Source organism: Phyllostomus hastatus, unplaced genomic scaffold, assembly GCF_019186645.2.
Source record: "Phyllostomus hastatus isolate PE091 unplaced genomic scaffold, TTU_PhHast_1.1 phas_scaffold_501, whole genome shotgun sequence".
NCBI classification, from domain to species: Eukaryota; Metazoa; Chordata; class Mammalia; order Chiroptera; family Phyllostomidae; genus Phyllostomus; species Phyllostomus hastatus.
Genome location: NW_025334033.1, coordinates 10,411,440 through 10,427,421, shown reverse-complemented (window position 1 = coordinate 10,427,421; position 15,982 = coordinate 10,411,440). Strand labels below are relative to the sequence as shown.

General features: G+C 40.3%; 1 protein-coding gene across 2 annotated transcripts in view; it reads left to right on the top strand.

Annotated features, from left to right (window-relative positions):
* ZNF106 (zinc finger protein 106) overlaps window positions 1-15,982 on the top strand; it is a 58,801-nt gene that overhangs the window by 30,306 nt on the left and 12,513 nt on the right. For both annotated transcript variants that reach the window (XM_045823369.1, XM_045823368.1), the window contains 10 exons: window positions 1,641-3,815; window positions 4,753-5,383; window positions 6,636-6,705; window positions 8,252-8,406; window positions 8,491-8,551; window positions 9,014-9,349; window positions 11,291-12,071; window positions 12,431-12,486; window positions 13,294-13,439; window positions 14,817-14,951. In XM_045823369.1, the coding sequence (XP_045679325.1) occupies window positions 1,641-3,815; window positions 4,753-5,383; window positions 6,636-6,705; window positions 8,252-8,406; window positions 8,491-8,551; window positions 9,014-9,349; window positions 11,291-12,071; window positions 12,431-12,486; window positions 13,294-13,439; window positions 14,817-14,951 (4,546 nt within the window). The remainder of the gene's footprint in view (window positions 1-1,640; window positions 3,816-4,752; window positions 5,384-6,635; window positions 6,706-8,251; window positions 8,407-8,490; window positions 8,552-9,013; window positions 9,350-11,290; window positions 12,072-12,430; window positions 12,487-13,293; window positions 13,440-14,816; window positions 14,952-15,982) is intronic.

Here is a 15,982-nt window from a genome sequence, read left to right as displayed (position 1 = left end):
ATTTCTTCATGGTTCCCCCCCACCCTTCATGAGGTTTTTAACTGTAGGTTTAGCTGCGTGCTATTGTCCCCTCAATCTATCCATTTCACGATGATCTAGGAGTTCTACTTTGTAACTGACGTATTAACCTAATTCTCTCATTTCTGAATCACATTAGTATAGCTGAGTCAGTGATTTCCTTGGGTGTTGCAGACTGCTTAGAAATGAGATAAAAGCAGTTTGGCTAATGGTGGTACAAGTATTCCACTAATGTGTGATAACAATTAGCTCCTGTTTAAAAATTATTATAATTCTTAATATAAGTGAATGTTTGAACTTTTAGTAAATTAACGATTCATCTTCTGAAAAAGGAAGAAATTCTAATTTGTGTCCAAAATCTTATAGACACTAGAAACTTTTAAAGCCAAATAAGTCAGTTAAGTTTAAGATTCCAGTCAAGTTCAGAGGTGGGAACCCAACTACAGAAACTTTGGTTTGGGATTTTCATTCTGTCAGGACCTAGTGGTCAAGACTTTTGAGTGGGACTTTCGAGTGGGACTGCCAAGGCCCAAACCTCTGCCCTAGCACTTCCTGTGGAATTCTGGGCAAGTTTCTTAGCCTCTCTAATCCTCAGTTTCCTCAGCTAAGAAGTAGGAGTAACGAGCATACTTATTTCAGAATTGTGAAAAGTAAATGAGATCATGTATATAAATTGCTTAGCATTAAATGCCTAAGAATTAGTAGGTACTCAGTAAATTTTATCTAGTATCCCTCAATTTTTTTGAGCACCGACTGTATGCTATGCGTGGTACTCAAACACCATAGGAAGTTTGTAGAGGAAAATAGTTTTGCACATATTCTTGTGATGTTTTCTTAAATTTATTCACATTTCTGTGGGCTCCTTGTCTAAAATGAATAGCTCAAACAGCTGTAGCTTCTTTATAAAAACCTCCAGCACATGGAGCTCCTTATAGCACTTACTGTGGTGGCTGCTTACTTGCATTGGGACATTTTACTCTTGTTCATGATCTTATTTTCTCAGCTAGCTTGGATGTCCTTTAGGAACAGGAATGATGCATAAAACTTTTCATTCACCACTAATTCATTGAATGTGTGCTTGATAAAGTGTTTATTAATGAAAGTGATTATGCATAATAAAATCTTACCATTTGAAATGGGTTAAGAAACTGGGTTTTTCAGAAACAACCAATGACTGGAGAAATCACAGGATTAAGAGCAGCTGAATTTAAGTTGTATTAACGTGATAGCCATAGCTATAAAATATAATGGTTTTTGTTTTCAAAAAGCTGTACAATGTAAAAATAATAATTGGATGATAGACAGAGACAGAAATCCCAGAACATGGCTAGAAAAACAGCAACAAGAAAAGGAGCATTGTATAAATGTGTCAAATTTGTTATATTTCTGGGGTAATAGGAGAAACAAGAAAATGTTTAATTGATAAAATTGATAAATTGTGACTATATGTTTAATAATATCATTTAAATATACGACAGTAACCACTATTAGAAATAAAAATGGACTCTATTACATATTCTGAGTATCAGGGGAGTGAGGTCGAGGGGGAGTTTGGTGGATTTTGCCTTCAAAGGAAGTATAAGAATTCCTTTAAATCAGTAATGAAAAACTTTTTCTTCCAGACATGATGAACCTTCCAATAGCAGCCAAGAAATAAACTCTGATGACAAGCGTCTCCAGTGGAGACGAGAAGACAGAACCCCTTACCAAGACAGAGAGGGCTACAGTCAGCCTGCGTGGCATCATCGCGGACCTCCTCCACGCGACTGGAAGTGGGAGAAGGAAGGCTTTGGTAACACCAGGAAGAGCATCTTTGCACATTCTTTGAGGAACAGTGGTGGACCAAGAGGCTGTTCTGGGTGGCAGAAGGGCATTGGAGGAGGCTCCTCAACTTGGTTTCATAACCACAGTAATTCTGGAGGTGGTTGGCATTCAAATAATGGAACAGTAGCTTGGAATCACAATGGTTCAGGAAGGAATTCCAGCTGGCATTCTGAAGGAACAGGTGGCTTTTCCAGTTGGCATATGAACAGTAGTAACGGAAACTGGAAATCCAGTGTACGTGGTACAAATAGTTGGAATTATAGTAACCCAGGAGACAAATTTCAACCAGGCAGAAACAGAAATTCTAACTGTCAAATGGAAGACATGCCTATGCCGTGGAACAAGAAATCTAAGTCAAAAAAATACAGTCAAGAGAGATATAAATGGCAGCGGCAAGAAAATGACAAAATTGGTACAGTTGCCATGTATAGAGGTCCCTCTGAAGGATTTACAAGTGATAAATTTTCATCACAAAACTTATTTGACTTCAATTTTGAGCAGGTGGAAAGCCAAACCACTAAACAGGCAGACACCATAGCTTCCAAAATTGGAGGGAAGAATGGCAGTGCAGCAAGGGAGAAGTTCCGGCGCTGGACTCCTTACCCTTCCCAGAAGACTGTAGATTTACAGTCAGGAATGAAGGAAGTCACTGGTAACAAGGCAGAAATGACAGATAAGCCTTTCTTTGATTTTACCTTAAACACAGGAACACGAGAGCCCCAAGTCAATGAACCAAATAATTCCCCGACAGTGAAAACACAAAAAGAAACACACACTGGATCTCTTCACCACAGAGCCCCGTCTGACTGCACGGCCTCCTGTGAGGTGGTGAGAGAATGTCCTACCACAGAAAAACCCGAGCAAGTACATAGCTTCAACAAGATGCTGCCACTGAAATCCCCACTTCTTCCAACTCCAGCCACTAAACCAGTCCCTCAAAAGCAAGGTCCAAAGAATCCATCAAAAAACACCAAAGCAAATTCTTTTTTTTCTAGAGAACACTCAAATTCCTCAAACAAACCCAAGGAAGAAGACACTCACAATTCTTCTGGCATGTCCAAATTGCAGAGTTCACGTGTTTTAAAGGGGAATAAAAGTAAATTTGGCACTCAAAGGGAACCTGGTGAAAATTTAAGTGATACATTACAAAAAGCCCAAGAGGTGTTACAGTTTCATGAGTCATTGCAAAATCCACTTCTTAGCACTTCTAAAAGGACCAGGAATGGTGCAAAAGCAAGCAGGAATGTGGAAGAGTCTGAAAAAGGATCTTTGAAGATTGAGTTTCAAGTACGCTCATTAGAAGGTGAAAGTGATGGAGAGGTATCTGACACGGAAAGGCATGGAACAGAAATCGGAGCCCTGAGTTCTGCAACTACAGAAGATTTATCCTGCGGCACTCCCAATGCTGATGAGAAGGAGGGGGAAGACCAAAACCTGAAACCATCCAGAAAACTACCCACTTCCCCTTGTGATTCAGTAGTTCACCAGAAAGAACCTGAGTTGGAAATGACATCTGCAGCCAGTCCACACTCCGACTTACTGCTGGACTTGAAAACCTCTCTAGAAGATGTACAGGTTGATGACTCTGTGAAATCTCAGGTATCTTATGAAACAGAAGGCTTTGAGAGTACCGGCTTGGATGCAGAGCTTCAAAAGAGTGACATCACTCAGCCCTCAGGCCTTCTCCTGCCGGAACTAAGTAAGCTCGGCTTTCCTGCATCACTCCAAAGGGATCTCACTCGACACATTAGTTTGAAGAGCAAAACTGGAACACACCTTCCTGAACCAAACCTCAACAGTGCTCGCCGCATCCGCAATATTAATGGTCACCGAAAGAGTGAAACAGAAAAGGAATCTGGGCTCAAGCCGACCCTTCGGCAGATTCTAAATGCATCTCGGAGAAATGTCAATTGGGAACAGGTCATTCATCAAGTAACCAAGAAAAAGCAAGAGTTAGGCAAAGGCTTACCCAGGTATGTACCTCTTTTCAGTATCCATTTATCTTTCTTTCTTTTCAGCTTACTTTGACCTGGTTGAGAGAATTCTTGTTACATTTAATTAAATGCTTGCAAAAAATATGTGTTGTAGATGTCTGGTTTAAATATTAAAGAGATACTGCTCCTCCATAACAAACGGAATAAAGTGTTTCCTAGCAAGGAATTCAGTTGAAAAAGAAGCGCACTACTTCTGAGCAGTGAGATGGGGACAAGGGAAAAAATCAGAAACACGGCACTGCAGCTTTGGGGCCAGAGAGTGGCAGCGTGTGAACCTGTGCCTTCTGTGCAGGACTTGAGCGGTGCAGCTTTGAAGCGTAACTGTTCCCGTTACCTTCTACTTATGACCTATGCATAGCTACCCTTCTGTGTTTATTCTCAGCATTATATTTGTGATCACAAAATATTTTTTCTTAATACTTGCACGATATTTTGCCTGATCATGTGATACTGAGGTACAAAACTTTTCTGAATGGTAAAGCAGCATTCAACATAGGTTTGCGACTTGAAAATCATTCAGTGGTATCATATATGTCCCTCCAGGCTTAAATTTCTATCTTTATTGAAATAACATTTGTCGTGCCCCCTTATCCTTTTCCATAACTTGTATTATTGGTGTTATAAAGTTCTTAGTATAGTGTCTAGTATTTGTGAATGCTTAATAGACATTTTATTTTGTTTGCTATTAAAATTATGTACTTATTGTTGGCTTCAAGCTCCATATCAAATAAAACCCTCAATTTTTACTCTCAAATGTATTTTCATAGCTGTACCACTAATCTCTACTGGGTATTAATCTCTAATTGAGACATAGGTCTAGATTTGTAGCCTCGGTGTTTAACAGACTCTGGCACATTAAGTGGTGCTTCTTTCTCTCTCCTTGTTTGATTTATGATTTTCTTCTTTCTTTCTTAAGGTTTGGTATAGAAATGGTGCCTCTAGTACAAAATGAACAAGAGGTCTTGGATTTGGATGGGGAGCCTGATCTGGCCAATCTAGGATTCCAGTGGGAAGATGTTTCCATTTCTGCATCCCCTGGGTTGGCCAGGAAGCGAAGCCTCTCTGAGAGCAGCGTGATCATGGACAGGGCTCCTTCTGTGTACAGCTTCTTCAGTGAGGAAGGGACGGGCAAGGAAGATGAGCCCCAGCAGATTTTTTCACCTGGCAGCTCACTGAGGGCCACGCAGAGACAGAAAACAACCATGGGCCTTAAGCAGGAAGTGATACCTCTGGCCGCCTCCCTGAGAACAGGTGAAAGGGCTGCAAATGTTGCTACTCGAAGACGACATAGTGCACAGTTACCCTCTGACTGTGCAATGTCTTTGATGCATTTGGCAAAAGACCTGAACGGCCAGGAGAGTTCTGCACCACCTTCAGAGAGTCACAATGCCCAGGAGAGTAATGGAGAAGGAAACTCTGTATCATCAAATGCATCCTCAGCTCTTGCAGTCTCCAGTTTGGCAGATGTAGGCACAGATAGTAGCTGTACCTCAGGTGCTGAACAAAATGACGGCCAGAGCATCAGAAAAAAACGAAGAGCCACCGGAGTGAGTATGACTCCTGTGTCTTTTGTAGAATATTTTATGTGGTGACTTGAATGTTATAAGAAGGATTTAGCTGTTTATGTTTTCTTGCGTATCTAGGGTTATGGTTCTCCCTACTCTGGAATAGAAGACTTGTGAGGTTCTTACTCTTCCTTTCAGATTATTCTACTTGTTTCTTTCACTGAGTAATTCTACAAAGTTTTAGATGTAATTGAATATGAATGTACAGTACTAGGAAAATATGAAGTCATCTCTAAAATTAGTCATCAAGGCAATGAAGATTTGTATCACCTGACAAGGAGTAAGCCACATCTTCAGCTGTAACTTAATCCGTTTCCATGATGCATTCTCTACGGCTGCTGAAGAAAGGCATTCCAGGGTTGCCTCTGGAGGATATGTAGGCGTGTTGGACCCAGGAGTTTTAGGCTTAACACCAAGATAGTTTCCATAGTAATAGAGTACATCCATATGAGCATAGTCTCAGAAATATTTGTAGTCTCTGTTACTCTGTGTTTTGTACTTCGTTTATGCAGCCTGACCTTTCAGAATCCATTCCTTCACTGCCATCACTTCTATTCTGGCGTATCTGTTGCCAGTGTTGCTTAACCCTTTCAGGAACCCTTTATGGAAAGAAAGACTTGTGATGGTGATGCAGTCTGGAGTCTGGCACTGGCAGAAAACGGAGTGTGTCCTTAACGCCGAGGCGATGTAGCCGAGTGGATAAAGGTCTGGGGCATAGACCCAGATTCCAGTTCCAACTCTGCCCCCAACCTCGAGCTGGGCACTGTAGTGGGGGGGTGTCGTTGGATAAGAGATTGTCCTGTGACAAAGCTAGTATCTTGGGGCTTGTCTCAATAGACTCTTTAGCTTTTTGTTTTTAAAGTTTTATTGCTGAAATTTAGAGTAGAAATTGCTCCACAGTGAAATCAGATATGTGTGTCACTGGCTTTGTCCAGACTTTTATATGTTTTGCTTTACCAAGGTTTGGAATGCTTTGCCTGTGCCCTGTGGGCCTTACCACCTCTAGAATGCTGGGAAGGTGCTTGACCTTAGATTCTTCTTTAAAAACCATGCACATTTATTCAACTGATACTCAGTTCATACCATGTGTGTGAGAGTCCTACTGCTGTCCTGTTAGACATGGTAGAAATAATGAAGAATGTTATATGCCTATCTCAGAACTGATTGTTTTTTTTCCTTCCTGGATAATAGCCATTACACATTTAATATTATTTATTTTTCTGTATTTCCTCAGGATGGATCTTCTCCTGAAGTCCCAAGTCTTGAGAGAAAAAATAAAAGAAGGAAAATTAAAGGAAAGAAAGGTATAGTGCAGAATATTCGGGCAGAAAGAAATTATTCTTTTAGCAACTCAGCCTTTTTACAACCTGATACAGAATATAGCTTGTGGTTATCAAACACTGATTGCCCATTTATTATATTTTTTTACCTTTTGTTGTCTTGCTTAATGGCTTAGAAAAGTTTAATTTTCCACTATATACGTAGTTGCAGCTATAGAAGAAATACCATGATGTCACATTGACCTGTAAGCTAAAGTTAATATGTATCTTGGACAAAATGAGTTCAATATAAGTCTCATTGGGCCTTATCTGGGAGGAAGGGGAACAGGCCTGTGGTAAATTTTTGTCTGTCTTTGTCATTCATAGCCATGTCTTTTAGTCTCCATTTTTTGAGGCGTCTTTGTTGCTTTTCTCATATGAATTAAGGAGAGAAGTTGCTAATGTGGTTCCCTGACTAATGTGCTTCTACGGCTTGCTTGCCCCTGACTCTAACCCTGTGGAAAGTGATTGGATGAGCATTGGGAGATTGGAAGTGATGCATAAGGTAGGGGTCAAGTGTGACCCCAGCTTCTGGCTGAGGCAGCTGTGTGAACCAGAGGTGTCCAGCCCACAGCCCGCGGGCCGCATGTGACCCAGGATGGCTATGAATGTGACCCAACACAAAATTGTAAATTTACTTAAAACCGTTTTGTTTTTGTTTTGTTTTTGGTTTTTTTTTGCTCATCAGCTTTTGTTAGTGTTTGTGTATTTAATGTGTGGTCCAAGGCAACTCTTCTTCCAGTGTGGCTCAGAGACACCAAAAGGTTGGACACCCCTGGGTGGATGATGGTATCATTTATAGAGCTAGAAAACTCCACAAGGGGAGCGGGTTGAGAGTAGAGAAAGATGACACGCTACCTTTTGGATCCCTTGAGTTAAAGGGCCTTAGAGACACCTAGGTTGAGATGCTCAAGTTGGTAGCAGGATATGTGGGGTCTGGAGTTCAGGACCTAGAGTGTTGGATGGGAAACAGACAGACATAAAGATGACAAATCCATACACATAGTAGAATTTATTTAAATAACTTAAGAGAACTATTTCAAAGCTGTATCTCCTTCGGGAAGACTTCTCTAATAAAGATAACTATGTTAACTAACAGACTAGAAAAATAGGAATTAGGAGGAGAATGTGAGCAGAACAGGTCTGGGGCTCCCTCTGAGCAAACATGCAGAGGGTGGTAGGTGAAGGAAGACAGGGCAGTGAGAACTGCAGCAGTTGGCTTGCTCTGGACGAAGATTTCACTTGGAAGGGTATTGGTGGGAAATGGCTGCTGGGTGAGACGGCGCCACGTGGCGGAACTCTTGAGCCTTTGCAGCACCTCCAGTCTTACCAGTTCTCAACTTTGGGTACCTGGCTCTTGACAGCCTCAGGCTTAACGTATGGTTTGTGAGATCTAATGAGTCTCTTATACCTATTGGGGAGAAAATAAAGGCTTGTCCTTGGTAACTGATGTAGTTCTATCTCCTGAGGAGCTGGATTATTAAAGAGAAGTCTCCAGTATTAAACCGAGGTTTATGGTTTCTTTTGGCAGAGCGTTCTCAGGTTGACCAGCTGCTGAATATCTCCTTAAGGGAGGAAGAACTAAGCAAATCGCTGCAGTGCATGGACAATAACCTTCTGCAAGCCCGTGCAGCCCTCCAGACGGCTTATGTTGAAGTTCAGAGGCTGCTGATGCTCAAACAGCAGGTAACAGCTGACGGAACACTTAATGGAAACAGATCATCTCTGAAGTTGGATTTGAAAATTCTTAACACATTACTTTATTTTTAGATAACTGTGGAGATGAGTGCACTGAGGACCCATAGAATACAAATTCTACAGGGATTACAAGGTATTTGGAGAGAATGTGAGGGGTTGGGCCTTCCATAGCTTGTTGCTTCCTTTACCTCTGTAGATGGGAATTAAAGTCATTATTAAAAAGCCATATATTTATCTCATGTCTCTGGTTTCCTTCTTCTGTAGAAAGGCCTGTTAGACTCTATATCCCCAGAATGCTTAGCAGTGGAGACAGTATGTTACAGAAGGAGCCTTGGGTTAGGAATCAAAAGTCCTGGGTTCAAATCTTGTCTCTTCCATTAGTATCTATATGACATTGGATAAGTCACTTAAAATCTGAAAAATAATGCCTGTTTTGTCTATATCCTTGGTAGTTGTATAGATACACGATGATCGATTTTGAAGAATTATGAGGGACTTTGAATTATCTTATTTTTAAAAATACACATTATCTAAGAAACAATTGCTTTTCAGAGAACATGTTTGAATTTATGTACGTGTGTATTTTCCATCCTAGAAACATACGAACCTTCTGACCGCACGTACCAGGGACCCTGCAGCCTTCCACGAGAACAAAGGAGCAGTAGATCTCAAACATCTGCTGATGCCATGCTGCTGCCTGCCCCCTTTTTCCCACTTCTTCTGGAGTCTCCGTCTTCCCATGTGTCTCCGTCATCCACAGGAGTCCCTTTCCAAGTGACCACATCTCCTACTTTCCAAGCTCATGGCAGCGTTCCTGCTCCAGACTCGTCAGTTCAGATAAAACAAGAACCCATGTCTTCTGAACAAGACGAGTATTTGAATGCTGTGTCGCAGATCTCTCCTTGCAGTATGTCCAAGGAATTACTGCAAGGTAACAGTATGCAAACTTTCCTCTTGTTTAAGGGCAACCCTGTAGTGGGTCTAGGGCAATTTTATATCAGTGATGTAGAGTTATACTTGCCCATTAAACTGACGTTACTACAATGAATTTTTCTTGAGGTTTTCTCCACTTAGGATTATTTAAATATCAGTAGCTTTTCCTTAATTTTTTCTAATATAGAATTATTGATTTGACTTTGAGTTAGTACCTAAAAGTTCTATTTATGAGGATTGGTGCAGAATTATTTAGTTTTGGGAGATTCATGAGGTTGATGTTGTTCAGTAAATTTTCTAAATAAGATATATCCTCTGAATTTCTCAGCACTTAACTATCTTTATCATCTAAGGCAGCGGTCCCCAACCTTTTTGGCACTGGGGACTGGTTTCGTGGGAGACACTTTTTCCACAGACCTGGGGCGGGTGGGTTTCAGGATGATTCACGTGCGTCACATTCAAGCTCACGTCCTGCTGTGCAGCCCGGTTTCAAACAGGCCGGGATGGGTACTGGTCTGCAGTCCAGAGGCTGGGGGCCCTTGGTCTGAAGAACAGCCAGGGTTACTAGAAGCCTGAGAGGCAGGTGCCCGTGATGAAGGCAGAGAGGTCTCTGGGGCTTGGAATCATCTAATAGGAACTTGGGTGGTTTCGAGAGGCAGGTCAGGTGTTTAGTCTTTTCATGATGTAACATCTGGTTACCATTTGAGAATAACTTCTGAACAATTTAAAATCTGATCTGAAGTTTGCATAATCCCAATGGTGCTGTAATAATAATTAAGTAAAAAGTAAGCAGACTGGCGTTGTGTGATTTCTTGAGCCAAAATAAAGTCTGAAGATTTGGCTACCTGTTACAGCACTAATCTAGATATCTTTTATCAAAGGTATGCTATCTTTTATATTGAATTTGTTACTTTTACATGGATAATAATTATTATTTTTTAAAAACTAGTAATGAAGCCATGGAGACTTTTTAATAATTTTTTTCAAAAATAGCTTTTTCTGATTACAAAACTAATTCATGTTCAATGTTCATTGTAAAGAATTGAGAAACTAGAAATCTAGATATATATTATTTCAGTCTTTTCTTAAATCCTACATGTAGACTTTATTTTCTTAAATCCTACATGTAGACTTTATACAAAGGACAAATCATAGACTGTTATAACTTGGCTTTTCTCCCTTAATATGTCATTTATTATTTCTCTATGTCATAAAAATAATCATCTAAAATATTTTATTTTACCAGTTGCATAATATTTGAGAAGTTGCACGATAGTCTGGATGTGCAATAATTTATATAATTTTCTTGGAATGTTTAGGTTTTTTCTCTTTTTTTAGTATTCTATATAACATGTTATATGTGTCTTTAAGTATGTCTGATAACTTCATCAATTTAAATTTGTAGGCATGAAATAATTCGGTCAAAGAAAATAGACATTTTTAAGTCACTGGCTTTTTAACTACTAGTGTGTAGCTAAACTGGATGGTGTGAACAGGTGAAATACATAGTGAAAATTTAGAAGAGATAAAGGTGAATGCACTGCAGCCAAGTAGATGCCCGAGTGTCTGCTAAGGACAAAACACAGTGTTCAGTATGTGGACGTTTCAAATAAGGAAGAAAGACAAAAAGTTGATAAAAGCAATTCCCACCCATAAGGAGCTCTGGTAGGGTATAAGACATGTATGTTATTTGTGAGATTAGTGCAAGGCAAAGTACACTAAGTGCTGTAATAGAAATTTATGTAGGTTATGAGAAGTTGAGAAGTAAAGTAACAGCTTTAAAAGCCATGGTTTATTTAACTTATCATTGAAATAATTGGGGAAGTATCAACATTAAAATGTCATTATTTGTTAGAGATTCAATCAGCGACAAATAATTGCAGTTTATGACTAAGTAGCAGACAAAAAAGGTGCAATAACTTGCTTCTTCTCTACTTAGGAGAGAATGGTGACCATCGCCCAGTCTCCCCAGGCATCACCGCAACATTGTCCTCGTCAGAGCTGACAGAAGGTTTCCGTGAGCCTAGCCAAGAGCTGAAGTTTTCTGTGGAGCAAGGAAATACCAGAAACAGAGAAAATGCTCTCTATTCCCAATCAACTGGCCTTCCTAGCGTAAATAAAGAAGGCGAAGAGCCAGCCAAAGGCAACAGCGGGTCTGAAGCCGGCACCAATTCTTTTCCAAGATTGTCTTTCGCTTCAGAAACCCCTTTGGAGAAGGAGCCCCACTCTCCAGCTGACCAGCCTGAACAACAGGCAGAGTCTACTCTGACATCAGCTGAAACCAGGGGTAACAAGAAAAAGAAGAAACTTAGGAAGAAGAAAACTCTGCGGGCCACCCATGTTCCTGAGAACAGCGACACCGAACAGGATGTATTTACTGCTAAACCTGTGAGGAAAGTGAAAACTGGAAAGTCAACTAAAGGAGGGAAGGTGGCCACCTCCACCTGGGAGGACAGCAGAACTGGCCCAGAGCAGGAGAGTGTCAGAGACGAGCCCGACAGCGACTCCTCTCTGGAAGTCCTGGAAGTTCCTAACCCTCAGCTGGAAGTGGTAGCCATTGATTCTTCCGAATCCGGGGAAGAGAAACCAGACAGCCCATCTAAGAAGGACGTTTGGAACAGCTCAGAGCAAAACTCACTAGAAACTTCTCGTTCTGGCTGTGACGAAGTGAGCTCTACCAGTGAGATTGGCACTCGTTACAAAGATGGGATCCCCGTAAGGTAGGGATGGTGCACTGGTCCACTCAGAACAGCTTTCACTGTTCTTCTTTTCTTTAAAAAAGAGAGCTTTTTGTTATGACTCAGAATTTTTAAAAGAATCGAATTTGTAGAAAATCAGGCATTACAGATGTGGCAGGCTTAAACCTTGACAATGGAGATTTTCTGCTTTCTCTTTTGTGTTGTGAATATTTACTGTACTTTTATTTCCTTTCCTATAGAAATTTCAGATGGAAAAATGACCTCAGATCATTGTTCTTTTGCCCATTGATTAGAGCAATCCTTTGAGTCAGAAAAATTTAAGTTTTACTACCTGTCCTGTTCACACAGATGCTAAGAAGACTTTTGCTATTGTTTTGTAGTGTGGCAGAAACTCAGACTGTGATCTCCTCCATAAAAGGATCAAAGAGCTCTTCAGGTATTTGGTGATTCCATTTTATTTAAGTTAACCACAGAGAAAAAGGCTTGTGAATGCGAGGGCTGGGGTTTCGATCTACTTAAATATGCTTATAGAAGAGGGGGCAGGAGTTATCGCCAAGAGAATTGCTTTGACCAGCAGTTACAATGTTCCTAGATCCTCAGATCCTGGCTTTGCAGTTTCTTACTCCCATCTCTCTCTTACTGGCTCTCGTATCTGTTTGATGAATTTGTATTAAGGTTTCACTGACTCCAGGAGTTTTTGCTTTGAGAAGGACCTGCTTTAAGAATAATGCTTTATTGCCCTGGCTGGTGTGGCTGAGTGGATTGAGCACCGGCTAGTGAACCCAAAGGTCACTAGTTCAATTCCCAGTCAGACCACATGCCCGGCCTGTGGGTCAGGTCCCCAGTTAGGGGCATGCGAGTGGCCACCACACAATGTTTCTCTAGCATAGCTTCTTTCCCGCTCTTTCTCCCTCCCTTCACATCTCTCTAAAAATAAATAAAATATTTTTTAAAAGAAGAAGGCTTTATTCAACAAAATAACATGTGCCAGATATTAGATACCTTCCAGTTACCACTCAGAAACTCATTATTTCAATGTCATTTTCTTAAGCGAAAGACATTCCCTGCCTTCTCTTACTGGGAAATCTTCATAATAAAGATACTAATTGAAAATGTGGTATTTTGCAAGGGAACTAGGCTTTACGGAGAATCCAGGGACCAATATATTATTTAATAGTTTTAATTTTTGAGTATCTTTTCAGACACAGCAGATATGTCTCTGAAACATAGTCTTGTTTTCTAGAAATATCTTCAGAGCCAGGAGATGATAATGAGCCCACTGAAGGGAGTTTTGAGGGGCACCAAGCTGCAGTGAATGCAATTCAAATATTTGGGAATTTACTGTATACCTGTTCCGCAGATAAAACTGTGCGAGTTTATAATCTGGTGGTAAGTTGTTATAGCAATTTGAATGTTTTTGATAATTGCAGGTTTTAGAAAGTCCAGCTCAGAATAAAGGGGAGTTTTCTTTGTTGTCTAGAGATGGGGTGGGCTTTAGACTAACTTTAGGTACAGGTGACCCAGCTGCTCAGCTGAGTCACTGGGAACTTAGTTTTATTTGTTTCTCCACTCTGCCCCCTCTGTATCACCTCTTCCTAAAGGTATTCTCCTCCGCTCACAAATAGATGCCAGGAGCCACTGGGGTTTCTTTTCTCTCCCACCACCAAATAAGGATCTCGGGCTTTATCCCCTGAACAATTAATCACTTGGCAAAGGAAGGTGGGATTACAACAATGGACTTGGGCTAGTCAGATCTCAACCCTCAGCTGGTGATGAGGTCAGTCACCTAGCTGTTGTATAATAGAGAAGGGGCAAAATAAATAATTGGGGAAGTATTAGAGAAGCCATTCTCCTGGAAAGTTAATTATGCAAGTTATTAAGGAGAGCAACAGTCTTCCACTATATACACTTAGTATAATCTGATGCTCATTACTCTGGATTTTCGTAAAATGAACTTGAATTTGGTATGTGTGTGTGTGTGTGTGTGTGTGTGTGTGTGTATACACACATGTCAAACTATTTCCATTTATCAACAATGACAGTCAATAAACTTTAGAAACATCATTATCTTGTCCAAGCAAATTGCTAAAGTCCTTGAAAATCAAAAGAGTAGTTGATGGACCGAGAAAATGTGTTTGCTATAACCAGTTAGGTGTATAAGTCCCTTTAGCCTAATAATGTGGAGGGCAAAAGGGGTGACTGAAGGAAGGAAGCAAAGGTACCAGAAATGTGAGTATGAGATTTGGGGGGTCGGTTTGAACTCTAAATTGCAAAATAAGTGTATGTGGATCTGCATGTTCTAACTAGATCTCAGAGCTAACACAGATAGCTATTACGATGTCCCCTTATGAAACCACACCTGGGCCACTAGGACCTGTGATGACACCTGATATGTCTTGGAATATTATGGAGCCTTCTCACAAGCTACTGATCAAATGCAGGCACTTCTCTTAGTATTTAGTTACAGTTTGGATTTACTAGATTTTTGGTCTGTGTGTTGGAGAGCTTTGCCCTAGGCATTAGTTAAAATTCTTCTTTTGGCATTAGTTAAAATTTTAGTCTACCATGTAGTGCATTGCTCTACGTATTTTTTGGTATAACTCAGCCAACATAGTTGGAATTACCTTACTACATATCACCAGGCACTTTTCTAGGCATTGAGGATACAGCGATGAACTGTTCTGTTTTAGCATCTTTTTGTTGAGGAAATGTGTTAGGTGATCCTTCTATTTCTGCAAGTGCTAATCTGGTTTGTGCTGACTTTAGAGTCGGAAGTGCATTGGTGTCTTTGAGGGCCATACTTCCAAAGTGAATTGCCTCCTGGTCACTCAGATCTCCGGGAAGAATGCTGCCCTGTACACTGGTTCCAGCGATCACACCATTCGCTGCTACAATGTTAAGGTAAATGGGTCCAGACAAATCAAAAGTGATGATGTTGAACTGCTTTGGCGGTATTTACTGTGTAGAGTGGGGGCACAGCGACAGGTGCTTTGTTCTTCCCAGTTTCTCTTTTGCTTCTATCATTAGAGTTAGTGCTTGAATTTCATCTAAGTAAACAGTACTGCATGTATTCTTTTGTGCCCAGCTGTAGCTCATGATAATATCTGAAGTTCATGTGTATTGTTTCATGTGCCAGTAGTTCTTTTTTAATCATTGTATGGTATTCAGTGTCCTTTGTAAAAATACAAAATGATCTAATTTGGGTTAATTAGAAGCATCAGGAATCTTAACATTTGGGCATATTTGCTATCTTTTTATTTTACAATTTTGTATGTGGCATATATTTGTAATTTTATGGGGGAAACAAAAATTTAAAAGACTGACTCCTTTGGGTATGAAAGAAGATGAGGAGAGGAGAACAAGGGCTTTGACTTCCTACAGCTTTGGTCGTTCTGCCCACAGCACGTCATATCCGATCACTCGTAACCATCTTCATTGTAGCATCGCCAGCCAAACCTGTTTTAAAAGCTTTGCTAGGGCAGTTAGTTGTATGGTGTCACTTAACAAATCTTGAGCACTTACTTACTGTGTTACTGGTCCTGTTCTAGGTTCCAGGTAATTAAATTTGCTGATATAACCCAGTGCCTGTTTAATCTGGATCTGCATTGGAATTACTAAGGAAAATTTTAAAAATACATATTTCAGAACCTACTGAGTTATAATCTAGGCATTGGAGGTGAAGCTTGGGCTTTTGTATATTTTAAAAGCTTGGGTAGTTACAGATGGGCTATCCTGACACAGGTTGGAAGGAGACATTTGGGAGCCATTAGAATAGAGAATCAGTGGTAGGAAAGCACATATTTGGTTAGCACAATTGTGTATACAAATAGAATTTTTATTTTCCTTTTAGATGTCAAATGCAGCTTTAACTTTGGTTACTTGATTTAAGAGGCTAATACCCAATTCACAGTGCCTTTTAAAGAATTTCTATA